Source organism: Arachis stenosperma, chromosome 5 (genome assembly GCF_014773155.1).
Source record: "Arachis stenosperma cultivar V10309 chromosome 5, arast.V10309.gnm1.PFL2, whole genome shotgun sequence".
In the NCBI taxonomy this organism is placed as follows: Eukaryota; Viridiplantae; Streptophyta; class Magnoliopsida; order Fabales; family Fabaceae; genus Arachis; species Arachis stenosperma.
This window is the reverse complement of record NC_080381.1, coordinates 78,893,139-78,915,694: the sequence shown is the minus strand read 5'-3', so window position 1 is coordinate 78,915,694 and position 22,556 is coordinate 78,893,139. Positions and strand designations below refer to the sequence as shown.

Below are 22,556 nucleotides of genomic sequence, written 5' to 3'. Positions count from 1 at the left end.
TCCCATGGTTCCTTATTAGGGAACTCATTGGAGGCCAGTGGACGTCCATTGAGGTCTTCCTCAGGAGCGATCACTGCCTCTTCCTCCTCTCCAAATTTGGCCATGTTGATGACATTGCACTCTCCTTTTGGATTCTCTTCTGTATTGCTTGGAAGAGTACTAGGAGGAAGTTCAGTAATTTTCTTGCTCAGCTGTCCCACTTGTGCCTCCAAATTCCTAATGGAGGACTTTGTTTCAGTCATGAAACATTGAGTGGTTTTGATTAGATCAGAGACCATGGTTGCCAAGTCAGAGTGGCTCTGCTTAGAATTCTCTGTCTGTTGCTGAGAAGATGATGGAAAAGGCTTGCCATTGCTAAACCTGTTTCTTCCACCATTATTGTTGTTGAAACCTTGTTGAGGTCTCTGTTGATCCTTCCATGAGAGATTTGGATGATTGCTCCATGAAGGATTATAGGTGTTTCCATAGGGTTCTCCCATGTAATTCACCTCTTCCATTAAAGGGTTCTTAGGATCATAAGCTTCTTCTTTATATGAAACCTCCTTAGTACTGCCTGGTGCAGCTTGCATTCCAGATAGACTTTGAGAAATCATATTGACTTGCTAAGTCAATATTTTATTCTGAGCCAATATGGCATTCAGAGTATCAATCTCAAGAACTCCTTTCTTCTGATTCGTCCCATTGTTCACAGGATTCCTTTCAGAAGTGTACATGAATTGGTTATTTGTAACCATTTCAATGAGTTCTTGAGCTTCTGCAGGCGTCTTCTTCAGATGAAGAGATCCTCCAGCAGAGCTGTCCAATGACATCTTGGACAGTTCAGACAGACCATCATAGAAGATACCTATGATGCTCCATTCAAAAAGCATGTCAGATGGACACTTTCTGATCAACTGTTTGTATCTTTTCCAAGCTTCATAGAGGGATTCTCCTTCCTTCTGTCTGAAGATTTGGACTTCCACTCTAAGCTTACTCAATTTTTGAGGTGGAAAGAACTTTGCCAAGAAGGCATTGACTAGCTTTTCCCAAGAGTTCAGGCTTTTTTTAGGTTGTGAGTCTAACCATATCCTAGCTCTGTCTCTTACAGCAAAAGGGAATAGCATAAGTCTGTATACCTAAGGGTCAACCCCATTAGTCTTGACAGTGTCACAGATTTGCAAGAATTCAGCTAAAAACTGATGAGGATCTTCCAATGGAAGTCCATGGAACTTGCAATTCTGTTGCATTAGAGAAACTAATTGAGGCTTAAGCTCAAAGTTGTTTGCTCCAATGATAGGGATAGATTTGCTTCTCCCATAGAAGTCGGGAGTGGGTGCAGTAAAGTCACCCAGCACCTTCCTTGCATTGTTGGTATTGTTGTTATTTTCGGCTGTCATGGGTTCTTCTTCCTTGAAGATTTCTATTAGGTCCTCTATAGAGAGTTATGCTTTTGCTTCTCATAGCTTTCGCTTCAAGGTCCTTTCAGGTTCAGGGTCAGCCTCAACCAGAATGCTTTTGTCTTTGTTCCTGCTCATATGAAAGAGAAGAGAACAAGAAAATATGGAATCCTCTATGTCACAGTATAGAGATTCCTTGAGGTGTCAGAGGAAAAGAAAAATAGAAGGAAGAGGTAGAAGAATTCAAACTTATCAAGAAAGATAGAGTTCGAATTGTGCATTGAGGAGGAGTGTTAGTCCATAAATAGAAGGATGTGAAAAGAGGGGAAGAAATTTTCGAAAATAAATTAAAAAGATTTTAAAAACATTTTGAAAAATTGAGGAATGATTTTCGAAAAATATGATTGGGAAAGAAATAAAGTGATTTTTGAAAAAGACTTTGAAATTAGAAATCAAAAAGATATAATTGAAAACTATTTTGAAAAAGATGTGATTAATAAGATATGATTGAAAAGATATAGTTTTAAAAAGATATGATTGAGAAGATATGATTTGAAAAACAATTTAAAAAGATTTGATTTTGAAAATTAATGACCTGCCTAACAAGAAAGATATGATTCAGACATTAAACCTTTTTCAACAGAAAAGGCAACATACTTGAAATGTTGAATCAAATCTTTAATTGATAGCAAGTATTTTTGAATATGGAAAGAAATTGATTTTGAAAATATATGATTGAAAAGATATGATTTGAAAAAGATTTGATTTTGAAAAATTATGAAAACCTGAAAAAAATTTGAATTAAAAACAGAATCTTCCCTCCTGTGCCATCCTGGTGTTAAACGCCCAGCATGGTATCCATTCTGGCGTTTAACGCCCAAAACACTACCTTTTGGGCGTTAAACGCCCAGCCAGGTACCCTGGCTGGTGTTTAAACGCCAGTTTTCCTTCTTCACTGGGCGTTTTGAACACCCAGCTTTTTCTGTGTAATTCCTCTGCTGTATGTTCTGAATCTTTAATTCTCTGTTTTATTGACTTGAAAAGACAAAAATTAAAAAATTTGTGGGATTTTTTAATAACGAGACTAAGATCAAATAAACAATGCATGCAAGACACCAAACTTAGAAGTTTGTATACTATTGACACTAACAAAATGAGAATGCATATGAGAAACAACAAGAATTCAAAAACAACAAGAATTTAAAGATCAGAACAAGGAAATCATCAAGAACAACTTAAAGATCAATTAAGACACATGAATGAATTCAAAAAATGCAAGAAGAAAAGAAACATGCAATTGACACCAAACTTAAAATTAGACACTAGACTCAAACAAGGAACATAAAAATATTTTTGATTTTAAGATTTTATAATTTTTTTTTGGATTTTTTGAAAATTAAGTGGAAAAGAAAATAAAGATATCAAAATTCTTAATGAAAATTCCAGGAATCATTCAATGTTAGTCTAAAGCTTCAGTCTAAAGAAATTAGACATGGCTAGCCAAGCTTCAGCAGGACATTGCATTCAAGAGCTAAATTGATGAGAATCAATCAGCTTTGGTGATGATAAGAACATCACCTTGAAACACTAGAATTCATTCTTAAGAACTCTGAAAAAAATACCTAAGCAAAGCAACAAGATGAACCGTCAGTTGTCCAAACTCAAACAATCCCCGGCAACGGCGCCAAAAACTTGGTGTTGTTGCCGGATCAAAACTTGGCACTGTTATTGCAGAGAACAAATGCAAAACTGTAGTTAGGACATTTAATTCCCCGGCAACGGCGCCAAAAACTTGGTGCACGAAATTGTGATCATCAATGGCGCCATCAACATGGTACGCTCAATTGCAATCTCAACTCTTTATCATAACTTCGCACAACTAACCAGCAAGTGCGCTGGGTTGTCCAAGTAATAAACCTTACGCGAGTAAGGGTCGATCCCACGGAGATTGTTGGTATGAAGCAAGCTATGGTCATCTTGTAAATCTCATTCAGGTGGATTCAAATGGTTATGGAAGAATTATGAATAAAACATAAAATAAAGATAGAGATACTTATGTAATTCATTGGTGAGAATTTTAGATAAGCGTATGGATATGCTTTGTCCCTTCCGTCTCTCTGCTTTCCTACTGTCTTCATCCAATCCTTCTTACTCCTTTCCATGGCAAGCTGTATGTTGGGCATCACCGTTGTCAGTGGCTACAGTCACGTCCTCTCAGTGAAAATGTTCAACGCGCTCTGTCACAGCACGGCTAATCATCTGTCGGTTCTTAATCAGGTTGGAATAGAATCCAGTGATTCTTTTTCGTCTGTCACTAACGCCTAGCCTTCAGGAGTTTGAAGCTCGTCATAGTCATTCAGTCCTTGAATCCTACTCAGAATACCACAGACAAGGTTTAGACCTTCTGGATTCTCTTGAATGCCGCCATCAATTCTAGCTTATACCACGAAGATTCTGATTAAGGAATCCAAGAGATAACCACTCAATCTAAGGTAGAACGGAGGGGGTTGTCAGGCACACGTTCATAGGTGAGAATGATGATGAGTGTCACGAATCATCACATTCATCAAGTTGAGGAACAAGTGATATCTTAGAACAAGAATTAGCCGAATTGAATAGAAGAACAATAGTAATTGCATTGATACTCGAGGTACAGCAGAGCTCCACACCTTAATCTATGGTGTGTAGAAACTCCACCGTTGAAAATACATAAGAACAAGGTCTAGGCCTCTGAATCATTATTTTTCTCAGGTCCCTCAATTTCAACCAGAAAATACCTGAAATCACAAAAAAACACACAAACTCATAGTAAAGTCCAAAAAAGCAAATTTTAACAAAAAACTAATAAATACAATAAAAACTAACTAAAACATTCTAAAAACATACTAAAAATAATGCCAAAAAGGTACAAATTATCCGCTCATCAATGAGTAAGCTTAGAGTGAAAGTTCAAACCTTCAAACAGAAGGAAGGTGAATCCCTTTATAATGCTTGGGAAAGATACAAGTAATTGATCAGAAGGTGTCCCTCTGACATGCTTTCAGAATGTAGCATCATAGGTATCTTCTATGATGGTCTGTCTGAGTTATCCAAGCTGTCATTGGACCGTTCTGCAGGTCATCTGAAGAAAATGGCTGCAGAAGCTCAGGAACTCATTGAAATGGTTGCAAATAACCAGTTCATGTACACTTCTGAAAGAAATCCTGTGAATAATGGGACAACTCAGAAGAAGGGAGTTCTTGAGATTGATACTCTGAATGCCATATTGGCTCAGAACAAAATATTGACTCAGCAAGTCAATATGATTTCTCAGAATCTGACAGGATTGCAAGCTGCATCCGGCAGTGCTAAAGAAGCCACCTCTGAAGGAGAAGCTTATGACCCTGAGAATCCTGCAATGGAAGAGGTGAATTACATGGGAGAACCCTATGGAAACACCTACAATTCCTCATGGAGGAATCACCCAAATTTCTCATGGAAGGATCAACAGAAGCCTCAACAAGGCTTCCATAATAATAATGGTGGGTTGATGATTAGATTTTTGACGGTTTAGAATTTCACTAATGAAATCTCGTTGTAAAGTACAGTCTCTAAACCAACAATAATCCTTTCATACAAAAATTTATTTGTCACATGTACAAACCCCTAAAATCTATAAATCAAAGTATTTAAACCTCGGGTCGTCTCTCAAAGGACTTGCAGGGTAGTGTTCTTGTTATTAGTTATGGACTTGTTTATTTTGGGGTTTTAGACGAGAAATATGAATAGTAAATGGTAAGGAAATTTTATTAATAAAATGGTCTTGGCAAGGTTTGGTTGTCAAGGGTCTTCATCATCATCACTAGCCACAAGTATGGTAGTTGCAAGGATTAATCTCACTAAGTCATCCTCTAACTAATAGCAAAGGAAAGTCAAGTGAGTTATACCAATCCAAGTCCATAAATCCTAGCTTTTTCACTAATTGGATTAATGAAGGCTAGAGTCAATGGCTATCAACTATCAATCAATTGGACACTAGGAACTCAAGAAATCCTAAATTACCTTCTCAAGCCAAGAACATAAAATTCTATTCTAACATCCTCCCAAGCATTTCATCAAACACTTGGAAGGTGCAAAAGAAAAGTATAGTAAATCACAACAGGAATGAATTCTAACTACCATTGAATGCAAAGAATTAACAACAACAACCAAGGAACTCACAATTATCATGAATTACCTCAAATTGCTTTATTGAAGGAAAACAAAAGAACAACATTAGATCCACAACAAAATGAAGAATTGCAAGAATTAAAGTACATAACTAGAGAGAGAAAGAAGAGAATAGTAATAATTGATAAAGGAAAAATGAATTAAAGCATGAATTAATCTTAGATCTAAGAAGAGAGATTAACCTAAACCTAATCCTAATTCTAGAGAGAAGTGAGAGCTTCTCTCTCTAGAAACTACTTCTAAAACTAATCCTAATGTGTATGAATGAAACTAAGTCTGAAAGATTGAATGATAGAATGATGATGTCTTTCCCTTCAATCGTTGGTCCTTTAAAGCACTCGGGCGCCAAAATTGGTTGTAATTGGGCCCCACAACTTCCCAGAAATTGCTGGGCATGAGTTTCATTTAAAAATCACGTGCGGCTTTCGGCGCGAATGTGAACGGTACGCGTACGCGTCCATGGTCGATATCGCAATGTGCGCATGCGCGTCCTTGGACGAGATCAGTTCTTTGGCTTTTTGTGCTTCTCTCTACTTGCATGCTTCCTTCCTTGTTCCTTTGATCCATGCCTAGCCTATTTTAACCTGAGATTACTAGCAAACACATCAAAGCATCTTATGGAATCAAGGATGAATTAAAATTACCAAAGTAAAGGCTTAAAAAGCATGTTTTTACATTCAAGCACAAATACGGTAGAGATAACAAAATCACGCTAATTCAGTGGCTAAATGTGAGAAAAGGTTATCAAAATACTATAAATTCAACACAAGATAAACCCTAAAAACGGAGTTTATCAACCTCCCCACACTTAAACCTTAGCATGTCCTCATGCTAAAATAAGATGGAGCTAAGGGGTATGGCATTTATTAAATGCAACTAAACTACATGCAATCTACTTAAATGCAACTTCCTAAAGTGAATGAAAATGTTTGGTCCAAACAAATCAATTCCCAAGAAAATATGTGTAAGCACAAGAGCTAGGGCAATAAGAATCAAGTCCAAACCACAATTGCATTGGATTATCGAAAGAATCATAACTTACATGAATAAAGATGATAATGGTGAAAACATGTAATTGAGCTTTTGAACCCTCACCGGATGTGTATTCGCTCTTTTCACTCAAGTGTTTAAGGGTTAATTCACTCAATTCTCTTCTAATAATATTTTTCCAAGATTTGATCTTCTTCTAACAATCAACACTTAATCCATGCATGCATACATTCATCACGAGGTCTTTCATAGGTTGTAATGGGGTTAGGGTCAAGGTAGGATCATATATGGATAAGTAGACTAGAGTTTGGATCTTTGATAAGCTTAAACTTTCCCACCTAACCTACATAGTGACCTATATAATTGAATTCTAATCTAACTACCCATCTTTCTCACTTTCCATATACTCATGCATTTTCTTCTTCATTTCACAACACTTATGCATTGATCTCTTATTGAGCTTTGTTTTGCGGCATTTTGTCCCCTTTTTATTATTTTTCTTCTTTTTCTTTCTTTTTCTATTTTTTTCTTTTCCATATTATTTTTCTTTTTTTTTATTTTCTTTTTCTCTTTTGTTTTTTTCTTATTTTTTTCTTTCAATATACAAGAACCTCAATGCATAAGGTTTTAAATTTCATCAATACATGAGTATGTACCCAATTCCTAATATTTTTAATAACAATACAAAACTACCCTTTTTATTCACCCAATGTCCCAAGGTTCCCACACTTGAATGATACTCACACACTAGCATAAGCTAATCTAAGATCCAAATAAAGGACAATTATTGTTTTTCACTTTAAGGCTTGTAATGTGCTAAAATAAGCGTAGGCTCAAATTGGCTAACAATGGAAGATAAAAGGTAAGGCTATTTGGGTAAGTGAGCTAATGAAATGATGGCCTCAATCATATAAATGCATGAATACACTAAGTAATGGACATAAAGAATCAAACAAATCAAAGATTACAATCATAGGAAGAGAATAATGCACACAAGAAGGAAAATAAGTGGTTATAAGATGTAACCACACCATTAGGCTCAAATCACACAAGCTTGTGTTCTTAGCTCAAAAACATGATCCACAAGATATATATAATTCAATCAAGTTCCAAAAAAAGTTTTTTCAATCAATTGGGTTGGTTCCCTATAGTTAAGTTCCTTGGAAAATCTCAACATTTGACTAAGCATTGTTGTGATTGAGAAATTATAAAAATTCCATAGTTTACCCTTTCCTTTTTCAATCAAAAACACGTGCATACGCAAAGAGGGTTAACTAGGTCTTTGACAATTCCAAAACCATTTCTAATCACAACCATAAGCTAAAAGAAAAAAAACATGCAAAAGTATATAAAGAAAAATACAACTAGAAAAATCCAACTAAAAGTATGAAATCTAGCATCCAAAATATCTAAAATCCAAAATGATACGTGATGAGTGGATAATTTATACGCTTTTTGGCATTGTTTTTAGGTAGTTTTTAGTATGATCTAGTTACTTTTAGGGATGTTTTCATTAGTTTTTATGTTAAATTCACATTTCTGGACTTTACTATGAGTTTGTGTGTTTTTCTGTGATTTCAGGTAAATTCTGGCTGAAATTGAGGGACTTGAGCAAAACTCTGAAAAAGGCTGACAAAAGGACTGCTGATGCTGTTGGAATCTGACCTCCCTGCACTCAAAATGGATTTTCTGGAGCTACAGAACTCCAAATGGCGCGCTCTCAACGGCGTTGGAAATTAGACATCCAGAGCTTTCCAACAATATATAATAGTCCATACTTTATTCGGAAATTGATGACGTAACTTGGCATTGAACGCCAAGTACATGCTGCTGTCTGGAGTTAAACGCCAGAAAAACGTCATGATCCGGAGTTGAATGCCCAAAACACGTCATAACTCGGAGTTCAACTCGAAGAGAAGCCTCAGCTCGTGGATTGATCAAGCTCAGCCCAAGCATACACCAAGTGGGCCCCGGAAGTGGATTTATGCATCAATTACTTACTCATGTAAACCCTAGGAGCTAGTTTATTATAAATAGAACATTTAACTATTGTATTAGACATCTTTTGACAGTTTAATCTCTTTACTATTTAGCCTTTGATTATTCAGTCTCTTGATCACTCAGGGGGCTGGCCATTCGGCCATGCCTGAACCTTTTACTTATGTATTTTCAACGGTGGAGTTTCTGCACACCATAGATTAAGAGTGTGGAGCTCTGCTGTACCTTAAGTATTAATGCAATTCTATTTTCTTCCATTCAATTCAACTTGTTCTTATTCCATGATATTCATTCGCACCCAAGAACATGATGAATGTGATGATTATGTGACGCTCATCATCATTCTCACCTATGAACGCGTGCTTGACAACCACCTCCGTTCTACATGCAACCGAGCTTGAATGTGTATCTCTTAGATTCCTCAACAGAATCTTCGTGGTATAAGCTATATAGATGGCGGCATTCATGAGGATCCAGAAAGTCTCACCTTGTCTGTGGTATTCCGAGTAGGATCCTGGGAATCTGGAAAGTCTAACCTTGTCTGTGGTATTTGGTGCACGAAATTGCAATCACACTTTTGCAATCCCGCACAACTAACCAGCAAGTGCACTGGGTCGTCCAAGTAATACCTTGCGTGAGCAAGGGTCGATCCCACGGAGATTGTCGGCTTGAAGCAAGCTATGGTTATCTTGTAAATCTTAGTCAGGATATCAGGAATTATCAGGATTGATTGTAAAGAGCTAAAGAACATGAAAAAGGTACTTGTTTTGCAGTAATGGAGAATAGGTTGAGGTTTGGAGATGCTCCATCTTCTGAATCTCTGCTTTCCTACTATCTTCTTCTTCAAACACGCAAGTCTCCTTCCATGGCAAGCTGTGTGTAGGGTTTCACCGTTGTCAGTGGCTACCTCCCATCCTCTCAGTGAAAGCGATTGCATATGCTCTGTCACAGCATAGCGGAATTCATCTGTCGGTTCTCAATCAGGCCGGAATAGAATCCAGTGATCCTTTTGCGTCTGTCACTAACGCCCCGCCTTCAGGAGATTGAAGCACGTCACAGTCATTCAATCATTGAATCCTACTCAGAATACCACAGACAAGGTTTAGACCTTCCGGATTCTCTTGAATGCCGCCATCAGTTCTAGCTTATACCACGAAGATTCCGATTAAAGAATCCAAGAGATAACTACTTAATCTAAGGTAGAACGGAGGTGGTTGTCAGTCACACGTTCATGGTTGAGAATGATGATGATTGTCACTGATCATCACATTCATCCGGATTAAGAACAAGTATTATCTTAGAATGGAAGCAAGCATGATTGAATGAGAAACAGTAGTAATTGCATTAATCCATCAAGACACAGCAGAGCTCCTCACCCCCAACCATGGGGTTTAGAGGCTCATGCTGTGGAAAGTACACAATGAAACGTCTAAAATGTTATGAGGTCATCCGGTGCGGATACAATGTCAAAAGATCCTATTAATAGTAAACTAGTGTCCTAAGGTTTACAGAAATGAGTAAATGACATAAAAATCCACTTCCGGGCCCACTTGGTGTGTGCTTGGGCTGAGCAATGAAGGAATTTCGTGTAGAGACCTTTTCTGGAGTTAAACACCAGCTTTCATGCCAGTTTGGGCGTTTAACTCCAAATTTTATGCCAGTTCCGGCGTTTAACGCTGGAATTTCTGTAGGTGACTTTGAGCGCCGGTTTGGGCCATCAAATCTTGGGCAAAGTATGGACTATTATATATTGCTGGAAAGCCCAGGATGTCTACTTTCCAATGCCGTTGAGAGCGCGCCAATTGGGCTTCTGTAGCTCCAAATAATCCACTTCGAGTGCAGGGAGGTCAGAATCCAACAGCATCTGCAGTCCTTTTCAGTATCTGGATCAGATTTTTGCTCAGGACCCTCAATTTCAGTCAGAAAATACCTGAAATCACAGAAAAACACACAAACTCATAGTAAAGTCCAGAAAAGTGAATTTTAATTAAAAACTAATAAAAATATACTAAAAACTAACTAAAAGATACTAAAAACATACTAAAAACAATGCCAAAAAGCATACAAATTATCCGCTCATCACAACACCAAACTTAAATTGTTGCTTGTCCCCAAGCAACTGAAAATCAAAATAGGATAAAAAGAAGAGAATATACTATAGACTCCAAAATATCAAAGAAACATAGCTCCAATTAGATGAGCGGGACTAGTAGCTTTTTGCCTCCGAACAGTTTTGGCATCTCACTCTATCCTTTGAAGTTCAGAATGATTGACATCTATAAGAACTCAGAACTCAGATAGTGTTATTGATTCTCCTAGTTAAGTATATTGATTCTTGAACATAGCCAGTGTATGAGTCTTGGCTGTGGCCCAAAGCACTCTGTCTTCCAGTATTACCACCGGATACATACATGCCACAGACACATAATTGGGTGAACCTTTTTAGATTGTGACTCAGCTTTGCTAAAGTCCCCAATTAGAGGTGTCCAGGGTTCTTAAGCACACTCTTATTGCTTTGGATCACCACTTTATTTCTTTCTTATTCTTTCTTTTTCTTTTTCTTTCTCTTTTTTTTTCGAAAATATATATTTTTTTTTTGTATTCACTGCTTTTTCTTGCTTCAAGAATCTATTTGATGATTTTTCAGATCCTCAATAACAGTTCTCTTTCTCCTCATTCTTTCAAGAGCCAACAATTTTAACATTCTTAAAACAACAAATTCAAGAGACATATGCACTGTTCAAGCATTCATTCAGAAAACAAAAAGTATTGTCACCACATCAAACTAATTCAACTAGTTTCAGAGATAAATTTCAAAATCCTGTACTTCTTGTTCTTTTGTGATTAAAGCATTTTTCATTTAAGAGAGGTGATGGATTCATAGGACATTCATAACTTTAAGGCATAAATTTTATTAATTATGAACTAAGAATAAGACTCAAATATAGATATAAAAATAGAAAACAAAACAAGAAAAACGAATAGAAATAGGCTCCTAATGATAGAGGTTTTCACAGAGTTAGGACTCAACAACCTTGATTTTGAGAAGTGGATGCTCCCTCAGCTTGAGAGGAGAGCTTTTGGCGCTTCATCTCTTGGATTTCACGCCCCTGCATCTCTTGTTCCTTCAGTAATTTGCAGAGCATGCAGTTCTGATTCTGCTGTTCTTCCTTCAGTTGCTCCATAGTCTCTTGCAACTTGGTGATAGATGCTTCTAGGCTGGACCAGTAGTCAATTCTTGGGAATTCAGGGAGGAATTCCTGCGCCCTCCTCTTGATGGAGTTGTCTTGCACTTGTCCTTCCATTGACTTCTTGGTGATTGGATGCTCAATGGGTATGAACTCATCTATTCCCATCTTCACCCCAGCCTCTTTACAGAGCAAGGAGATCAAGCTTGGGTAAGCCAATTTGGCTTCAGTGGAATTCTTATTTGCAATTGTGTAGATCTCATAAGCAATCACATGATGCACCTCCACTTCTTTTCCAAGCATAATGCAATGAATCATCACTGCTCTCTTGATGGTGACCTCAGAACGGTTGCTAGTGGGTAATATGGAACGCCTAATAAAGTCTAGCCAACCTCTTGCAATTGGTTTGAGGTCTCCCCTCTTGAGTTGGTTTGGGACACCCTTAGAATTGGTTATCCACTTAGTTCCAGGGAGGCATATGTCCTCTAGAACTTGATCCAACCCCTTATCTACTCTCACCATCCTCCTATTAAAGGAATCAGGATCATCTTGCAGTTGAGGCAACTTGAAGATTTCTCTTATTTTGTCCAGATGGAAGTATATAACTTTCCCTCTGACCATGGTTCTATAGGTATGGTAAGCAGTTCCAGTCATTCTCTGCTTATCTGTTAGCCACAGATTTGAGTAGAATTCCTGAACCATGTTCCTTCCAACCTTTGTCTCAGGATTGGTTAGAACTTCCCATCCTCTGTTTCGAATTTGCTCTTGGATCCCCGGATATTCATCTTCTTTCAGATCAAATTTCACTTCCGGGATCACTGACCTCAGACCCATTATTTTGTGATAATGGTCTTCATGTTCTTTAGTTGAGAACTTCTCTTGATTCCAAAGATTCTTTGGATTATTCTCTTTCTTGCCTCTTAAATTGGTTTGTTTTCCCTTAGGAGCCATGATATTGATGAATCTTGGCTTAGTGATCACGGAAAAGCACACCAAACTTAGAGGTTTGCTTGTCCTTAAGCAAAAGAAAAGAAAGAAGAGAGAGAGAAAGAGGAAATTCGAATGGTGTGGGTAAAGGGGGTTCCAAACGTGAATTTATAAGGGAGGGGAGAAGAGATTTCGAAAAAATAAAAATTTGAAAGGAGATTTGAGAAGATATGAAAAGAAATTGAGAAAAGGGTGAGTTTTTGAAGAAGATTTGTGATTAATTTGAAATAGATTTGAAGAATGGTTTTGATTTGTGAAGATTTGAAAGTGAATGATGAATGGTTGAAGTGCATTTATGTAGAAGAGTATGGTTAAAAAGAGGAAAGTTTGAAAAAATTTGAGTTGAAAACAAAAATGTGGTCCCCCCACCTTTCTGGCGTTGAACACCCAGAATGGCACCCATTCTGGCGTTTAACGCCCATTTCCTACCCCTTTTGGGCGTTTAACGCCCAGCCAGGTGCCCTGGCTGGCGTTAAACGCCAGAAATCCTTTATCACTGGGCGTTTTTCCAAAACGCCCAGGATGCTGCACACCTGGCGTTAAACGCCCAGAATGGTGCCCATTCTGGCGTTTAACGCCCAAAATGGTACCATTACTGGCGTTAAACGCCCAGAATGGTGCCCATTCTGGCGTTTAACGCCCAAAATGCCCCTTACTGGCGTTTTTTCGCCAATAAGCTCATTTTCTCTGCTTTTTGAGCTGAATCCTTCTGTAACTCTGTGAATTCCTTCATTTTTGATACTTGCCTCTGTAAGAACAATTCATACAACTTTCTAATGACTGGGTTGCCTCCCAGCAAGCGCTTCTTTACTGTCTTTAGCTGGACTTTTACTGAGAATCACTCAAGCCTCAGTTTTGAGCATTCCTGCTCAAAATTTCCTTCAAGATAGTGCTTGATTCTCTGTCCATTTACAATGAACTTTCTGTCAGAATCAGTATCTTGAAGCTCAACATATCCATATGGTAAGACTCCTGTAATCACATACGGACCCCTCCACCGGGGTTTGAGTTTTCCTGGAAACAGTTTGAGCCTAGAGTTGAAGAGCAGAACTTTTTGTCCTGGCTCAAAGACTCTGGTTGACAACTTCTTGTCATGCCATTTCTTTGCCTTTTCCTTATAAATTTTTGCATTTTCAAAGGCATTGAGTCTGAACTCCTCTAGCTCATTTAGCTGGAGCAATCTTTTTTCACCAGCTAACTGTGCATCCATGTTTAGGAATCTGGTTGCCCAGTAGGCTTTGTGTTCCAGTTCCACAGGCAAATGACAGGCCTTCCCATACACCAATTGGTATGGAGAGGTTCCTATAGGAGTCTTGAATGCTGTTCTGTATGCCCACAGAGCATCATCCAAGCTCTTTGCCCAATCCTTTCTTCGGGCTATCACAGTCCGTTCTAGGATTCTTTTTAGCTCTCTGTTAGAGACTTCAGCTTGCCCATTTGTCTGTGGATGATACGGAGTTGCCACCTTATGGCTGATTCTATATCTAACCATAGCAGAGTATAGCTGTTTATTGCAGAAATGAGTGCCCCCATCACTGATTAGCACTCTGGGGATGCCAAACCTGCTGAAAATGTTTTTCTGGAGGAATTTCAGTACGGTTTTGGTATCATTAGTGGGTGTAGCAATTGCTTCTACCCACTTAGATACATAGTCCACTGCCACCAGAATATAAGTGTTTGAGTATGATGGTGGGAATGGTCCCATGAAGTCAATTCCCCATACATCAAACAATTCTATCTCTAATATCCCTTGTTGAGGCATGGCATATCCGTGAGGCAGGTTACCAGCTCTTTGGCAACTGTCACAGTTACGCACAAACTCTCGGGAATCTTTATAGAGAGTAGGCCAGTAGAAGCCGCACTGGAGAACTTTAGTGGCTGTTCGCTCACTTCCAAAATGTCCCCCATACTGTGATCCATGGCAGTGCCATAGGATCCTTTGTGCTTCTTCTCTGGGTACACACCTGCGGATCACTCCGTCAGCACATCTCTTAAAGAGATATGGTTCATCCCAAAGGTAGTACTTGGCATCTGAAATTAGTTTCTTTCTCTGCATATAACTGTACTCTTTGGGTATGAACCTCACAGCTTTATAGTTTGCAATATCTGCAAACCATGGAGCTTCCTGAATGGCAAAGAGTTGCTCATCTGGGAAAGTCTCAGAGATCTCAGTAGAAGGGAGGGACGTCCCAGCTACTGGGTCTATCCGGGACAGATGATCAGCCACTTGGTTCTCTGTCCCTTTTCTGTCTCTTATTTCTATATCAAACTCTTGCAGAAGCAACACCCATCTTATAAGCCTGGGTTTTGAATCCTGCTTTGTGAGTAAGTATTTAAGAGCAGCATGGTCAGTGTACACAATCACCTTTGATCCCACTAAGTAGGATCTAAACTTGTCAATGGCATAGACCACTGCAAGCAACTCTTTTTCTGTGGTTGTGTAATTCTTCTGTGCATCATTTAGAACACGGCTAGCATAATAAATGACATGCAGAAGTTTGTTATGCCTTTGTCCCAACACTGCACCAATGGCATGATCACTGGCATCACACATTAATTCAAATGGTAATGCCCAATCTGGTGCAGAGATGACTGGTGCTGTGACCAGCTTAGCTTTCAGGGTCTCAAATGCCTGCAAACACTGTGTGTCAAACACAAATGGCGTGTCAGCAGCTAACAGGTTACTCAAAGGTTTAGCAATTTTCGAAAAATCCTTGATAAACCTTCTATAGAATCCTGCATGCCCCAGAAAGCTTCTGATTGCCTTAACATTGGCAGGTGGTGGTAATTTTTCAATTACCTCTACCTTTGCCTTATCCACCTCTATTCCCCTGCTTGAAATTTTGTGCCCAAGGACAATTCCTTCAGTCACCATAAAGTGACATTTCTCCCAGTTTAAAACTAGGTTAGTCTCTTGGCATCTTTTTAGGACAAGTGATAGGTGGTTAAGACAGGAGCTGAATGAGTCTCCATATACTGAGAAGTCGTCCATGAAGACTTCCAGGAATTTCTCTACCATATCTGAGAAGATAGAGAGCATGCACCTCTGAAAGGTTGCAGGTGCATTGCACAGACCAAAAGGCATCCTTCTGTAGGCAAACACGCCAGAAGGGCAAGTGAATGCTGTCTTTTCTTGGTCCTGAGGATCTACTGCAATTTGGTTGTAGCCTGAATAGCCATCCAAAAAGCAGTAATAATCATGACCAGCTAGTCTTTCTAGCATTTGGTCTATGAATGGTAAAGGAAAATGATCCTTTCTGGTGGCTGTATTGAGCCTTCTGTAGTCAATACACATGCGCCACCCTGTGACTGTTCTTGTAGGAACCAGTTCATTTTTTTCATTATGAACCACTGTCATGCCTCCCTTTTTGGGAACAACTTGGACAGGGCTCACCCAGGGGCTATCAGAAATAGGATAAATAATCCCAGCCTCTAGTAATTTAGTGACCTCTTTCTGCACCACCTCCTTCATGGCAGGATTTAGCCTCCTCTGTGGTTGAACCACTGGTTTGGCATTATCCTCCAACAGGATTTTGTGCATGCATCTAGCTGGACTAATGCCCTTGAGATCACTTATGGACCACCCAAGAGCTGTCTTGTGTGTCCTTAGCACTTTAATCAGTGCTTCCTCTTCCTGTGGATTTAAAGCAGAGCTTATAATCACTGGAAAAGTGTCACCCTCTCCCAGAAATGCATATTTCAGGGATGATGGTAGTGGTTTGAGTTCAGGCTTAGGAGGCTTATCCTCCTCCTGAGGAATTTTCGAAAATTCCTTTGCCTCCTCTGGCTCTTCCTGATCAGTTTGAGCATCTTTGAAGATGTCCTCAAGCTCTGATTCTAGGCTTTCAGCCATATTGATCTCTTCTACTAGAGAGTCAATAATGTCAGCGCCCATGCAGTCATTTGGTGTGTCTGGATGCTGCATAGCTTTTACAGCATTCAACTTGAACTCATCCTCATTGACTCTCAAGGTTACTTCCCCCTTTTGTACATCAATGAGAGTTCGTCCAGTTGCTAGGAAAGGTCTTCCTAGAATGAGAGTTGCACTCTTGTGCTCCTCCATTTCCAGCACCACAAAGTCAGTTGGAAAGGCAAATGGCCTAACTTTGACAATCATGTCCTCTATTATGCCTGATGGGTGTTTAATGGAGCCATCAGCAAGTTGGAGGCATATCCTGGTTGGTTTGACTTCTCCAATCAACCCAAGCTTTCTGATAGTGGATGCAGGTATTAGATTGATGCTTGCTCCAAGATCACATAAAGCTGTCTTGGTGCAATTGCCTTCTAATGTGCATGGTATCAGAAAGCTTCCAGGATCTTGAAGCTTTTCTGGTAAGCTTTTCAGAATGACTGCACTGCATTCTTCAGTGAGAAATACTTTTTCAGTTTCTCTCCAATCCTTCTTATGACTTAAGATTTCCTTCATGAACTTAGCATAAGAAGGTATTTGCTCAAGTGCTTCTGCAAACGGAATCTTTATTTCAAGAGTCCTTAAATAGTCTGCAAAGCGGGCAAATTGCTTATCCTGTTCCGCTTTGCGGAGTTTCTGAGGATAAGGCATCTTGGCTTGATATTCTTCAACCTTAGATGCAGCAGGTTTATTCCTTACAGAAGTGGTTGAAGAAGCCTTGTTAGAGGGATTACTGTCAGCACTCTCAGGTGTCTGATTTTCCCTTGGCGTTTGGACGCCAGGATTGGGTGGAAAATGGGCGTTTAACGCCAACTTTTCCCCCTTTTCTGGCGTTTGAACGCCAGAACTGGGCAAGGAATGGGCGTTTAACGCCAGCTTTCCTTCCCTTTCTGGCGTTTGAACGCCAATATTCCTCTCTGGGCTCTTACTGTCCTCAGAGGGATTTTGAACAGAGGTTTGGTTGTCCTCTGTCACTTGTTCCTTGTTTGGCTTTTTACTCTTTTGAACAGTGTTATTCAAGGTCTTTCCACTCCTCAATTGAACGGCTTGACACTCCTCTGTTATTTGTTTAGATATTTGCTGTTTTGCTTGATTCAACTGTAGTTCTATGCTCTTATTAGCAACTTTAGTTTCATGGAGCATCTCTTTAAATTCTGCTAACTGTTCTGTCATCAGGAGCAATTGTTGATTAAGCTCATTCATCTGTTCTTGAGGATTAGGATCAGTGACTAATGCCATGACTTCCTCCTTTGGAACGAACTCATTGCTAGAATACAAGTATTGGTTTCTAGCAACAGTGTCTATAAGCTCTTGAGCTTCTTCAATTGTCTTCCTCATGTGTATAGATCCACCAGCTGAGTGGTCTAAAGACATCTGAGCTTTTTCTGTAAGCCCATAGTAGAAAATGTCTAACTGGACCCACTCTGAAAACATTTCAGAGGGACATTTCCTTAGCATACCTCTATACCTCTCCCAGGCATTATAAAGGGATTCATTATCCTCTTGTTTAAAGCCTTGGATGTCCAGCCTTAGCTGTGTCATCCTCTTTGGAGGGTAAAAATGATTCAGGAATTTGTCTGATAGCTGTTTCCATGTCTTTATGCTTGCTGTAGGTTGGTTGTTCAACCACCTTTTAGCTTGATCCTTTACAGCAAATGGAAACAGTAATAGTCTGTAGACATCCTGATCTACCTCTTTATCATGTACTGTGTCAGCAATTTGTAAAAATTGTGCCAGAAACTCAGTAGGTTCTTCGTGTGGAAGACCGGAATACTGGCAATTTTGCTGCACTATGATAATGAGTTGAGGGTTTAGCTCAAAGCTGCTTGCTTTGATGGGAGGTGTACAGATGCTACTCCCATATGCAGCTGTAATGGGGTTAGCATATGACCCCAGAGTCCTCTTGGACTGATTAATTCCACTTAAGTCCATAATGGACAAAAGGGAAATGATGATGATTGCAAAGAGATAAATTTTGTTTATTTTTTTTTTGGAATAACCGAAAAATATAAAATTAAAATAAAATAAAGGAAAATTAAAATGAAAATTCGAAAATCAAAAGAGAATAAGATCAAAGTCAATTGAGAACTGAATCAATTAGTAAAAAAAAGATTTTGAAAACAGCAATTACAAAGATATGATTGAAAAATTTTTATGAAAAAGATTTGATTTTTAAAAAGAGGAAGGAGAAAAACACAAAAAGACACCAAACTTAAAATTTTTAGAAAATCAAACACACAGTTTTCGAAAATTTTTAAGGGAAACACAAAGAGGACACCAAACTTAGAATTTTTATAAATCAAAAAGGGACTAAGAACATGCAAAATTCGAAAATTAAAAGAAAAACAAAAGCATGCAATTGACACCAAACTTAAAATATGAAACTAGACTCAACTAAAAGACTCTAAACCAAAAAAATAAAACAGTCCTAATCTAAGCAACAAGATAAGCCGTCAGTTGTCCAAACTCGAACAATCCCCGGCAACGGCGCCAAAAACTTGGTGCACGAAATTGCAATCACACTTTTGCAATCCCGCACAACTAACCAGCAAGTGCACTGGGTCGTCCAAGTAATACCTTGCGTGAGCAAGGGTCGATCCCACGGAGATTGTCGGCTTGAAGCAAGCTATGGTTATCTTGTAAATCTTAGTCAGGATATCAAGAATTATCAGGATTGATTGTAAAGAGCTAAAGAACATGAAAAAGGTACTTGTTTTGCAGTAATGGAGAATAGGTTGAGGTTTGGAGATGCTCCATCTTCTGAATCTCTGCTTTCCTACTATCTTCTTCTTCAAACACGCAAGTCTCCTTCCATGGCAAGCTGTGTGTAGGGTTTCACCGTTGTCAGTGGCTACCTCCCATCCTCTCAGTGAAAGCGATTGCATATGCTCTGTCACAGCATAGCGGAATTCATCTGTCGGTTCTCAATCAGGCCGGAATAGAATCCAGTGATCCTTTTGCGTCTGTCACTAACGCCCCGCCTTCAGGAGATTGAAGCACGTCACAGTCATTCAATCATTGAATCCTACTCAGAATACCACAGACAAGGTTTAGACCTTCCGGATTCTCTTGAATGCCGCCATCAGTTCTAGCTTATACCACGAAGATTCCGATTAAAGAATCCAAGAGATAACTACTTAATCTAAGGTAGAACGGAGGTGGTTGTCAGTCACACGTTCATGGTTGAGAATGATGATGATTGTCACTGATCATCACATTCATCCGGATTAAGAACAAGTATTATCTTAGAATGGAAGCAAGCATGATTGAATGAGAAACAGTAGTAATTGCATTAATCCATCAAGACACAGCAGAGCTCCTCACCCCCAACCATGGGGTTTAGAGGCTCATGCTGTGGAAAGTACACAATGAAACGTCTAAAATGTTATGAGGTCATCCGGTGCGGATACAATGTCAAAAGATCCTATTAATAGTAAACTAGTGTCCTAAGGTTTACAGAAATGAGTAAATGACATAAAAATCCACTTCCGGGCCCACTTGGTGTGTGCTTGGGCTGAGCAATGAAGGAATTTCGTGTAGAGACCTTTTCTGGAGTTAAACGCCAGCTTTCATGCCAGTTTGGGCGTTTAACTCCAAATTTTATGCCAGTTCCGGCGTTTAACGCTGGAATTTTTGTAGGTGACTTTGAGCGCCGGTTTGGGCCATCAAATCTTGGGCAAAGTATGGACTATTATATATTGCTGGAAAGCCCAGGATGTCTACTTTCCAATGCCGTTGAGAGCGCGCCAATTGGGCTTCTGTAGCTCCCAAAAATCCACTTCGAGTGCAGGGAGGTCAGAATCCAACAGCATCTGCAGTCCTTTTCAGTCTCTGGATCAGATTTTTGCTCAGGACCCTCAATTTCAGTCAAAAAATACCTGAAATCACAGAAAAACACACAAACTCATAGTAAAGTCCAGAAAAGTGAATTTTAATTAAAAACTAATAAAAATATACTAAAAACTAACTAAAAGATACTAAAAACATACTAAAAACAATGCCAAAAAGCATACAAATTATCCGCTCATCAGTATTCCGAGTAGGATTCTGGTAATGAATGACGTGACGTGCTTCAGACTCGCAAGTGCTGGATGTTAGTGACAGACGCAAAAGAATCAAGGGATTCTATTCCAGCAGGAGCGGGAACCAACCAGTGATTAGCCGTGCTGTGACAGAGCGCGTGAGCGTAGTTTTCACTGCGAGGATGGGATGTAGCCTTCGGCCAGTGTGATGCCTCCAGATGATTAGCCATGCGAGTGACAGCGCAGAGGACCATTTTCCAGAGAGGATACAAAGTAGCCATCGTCGAACGGTGAACCCCTATACACAGCTTGCCATGGAAAGGAGTAAGAAGGATTGAGTTGAAGCAGTAGGAAAGCAGGCGTTCTCGAGCCACACAGCATCTCCATTCGCCTATCTGAAATTCCTACCAATGAATCTGCATAAGTATTCTATCCTTTTTATTATTAATTTTCGAAACCATAAACAAATTTAATCTGCCTAACTGAGATTTACAAGGTGACCATAGCTTGCTTCATACCAACAATCTCTGTGGGATCGACCCTTACTCACGTAAGGTTTATTACTTGGACGACCCAGTACACTTGCTGGTTAGTTGAACGGAGTTGTGAATTCAACCGGTGCCATAATAATGATTTCATACAAGTACAAAAGAATATGGATCACAATTTCGTCCACCAATAAGGTATGCAACAACTAAGGTAAAAGTATCCAAAATGAACCGAAATGACAAATATATACAAGAGTGCGCAAAATAAGATAACTAGGTATAATGAATAGGAAATAGACAAAATGTTCACCGATCCTCTAAGAATGCTCACCGGTCCTCTAATGGTGCCACCGACAACCTCCCCACACTTAAGAATAAGCATCGTCCTCGATGCTAATCCTGAGGATCAGGGATAGGTACACCAGTAGGCTCTGGCTCTGGCTGAGGCTGTGGTACTGGCTGCTGCATCTCTTTGGGCTCTATAGTGACATGTGTCTCTGGTGGTACATCCTGCTGAGCCGGCTCCTCAGCATCCTCCTCCGGATGATCCTGCTCATCGGAGGCTGGAGGGTCTGGGAGCGGAGGTAGCTCAATACCCTGAGAGATAAACACCTAATCAATCCGATCCAGGCAACGCATAAGCTGGTGCTTACTGCGCTCCATAAACCGAAACAGACACTGAACCAGTAGGTATGTCGGCTTAGGTGCTGGTGGTGGTGGTAGATAGGCTGCGGCTGAAGAAGGGGTTGTAGAAGAGGATGGAGCTGCTGCTGTGGCGGGTGAAGGTCTAGCTGCCCTAGCCCGAGAACGGCGTCTAGCCGGGGGCTTCTTGTGCACCCAGCCACCCCAAGGAATAGTAACCTCCTTGTCATTGTTATCTGGGGGTGGTGGTGTCATATCATCATCCAGCCAAGGAACCTCGGCTAATGCGGCCATGCTGGTGACCAGTGTAGGAAATGGGAGCAGGCCACGAATGTGTGCTCGCTACATGCTCTGCCAGATCAATCGCGGAAAATAAACCTCCTTACCCTCCATGACACAACCAATCAGAAGTAACATCTCCATCGGGATCTCAGAAAAGTAAGTGGTGGTAAGACATAGTAGGCAAATATCATCTGCCAAGTCTTGACCTCTCTAGTCAAATCAGCAAAAAGCATCCCTTTAGACTTTGTGTTGCCCGAATCCATGACCCAAGGAGCATTGGATATGGCAATCACGCGCTTAAGCGCCTCATAGTCGAAGGTCATGCTCTGGATAGCAACATTAGCCTGTTGATGAGCACAGGTGCCATCAGTAAGGTGTCGACACTGCAATGTCTCCTCAATAGCAGTTTCAGTAATCATGATCTCTCTACCCCTTAGCTGTACTGAATCAAGAGTAGGACGGAA

General features: G+C 39.7%; 1 protein-coding gene across 1 annotated transcript; it reads right to left on the bottom strand.

Moving 5' to 3' along the window:
• Positions 1 to 21,561: 21,561 nt before the first annotated feature.
• Positions 21,562 to 22,104, bottom strand: LOC130980922 (uncharacterized). Its single transcript, XM_057904563.1, has 2 exons — positions 21,853 to 22,104; positions 21,562 to 21,765 (listed from the first exon to the last, which is right to left on the bottom strand). The coding sequence occupies exons 1-2, from the start codon at positions 22,102 to 22,104 to the stop codon at positions 21,562 to 21,564; spliced, it is 456 nt and encodes a 151-aa protein (XP_057760546.1).
• Between the last annotated feature and the right edge of the window lie 452 nt (positions 22,105 to 22,556).

What these genes read in the sequence shown, in the direction of transcription:
- LOC130980922 (XM_057904563.1), bottom strand. Translation starts at nt 22,104, where the DNA reads ATGGCCGCATTAGCCGAGGTTCCTTGGCTGGATGATGATATGACACCA. An exon ending in CTAAGCCGACATACCTACTG is followed by an intron (nt 21,766 to 21,852) that starts GTTCAGTGTCTG and finishes TTTATCTCTCAG; the next exon opens with GGTATTGAGCTACCTCCGCT.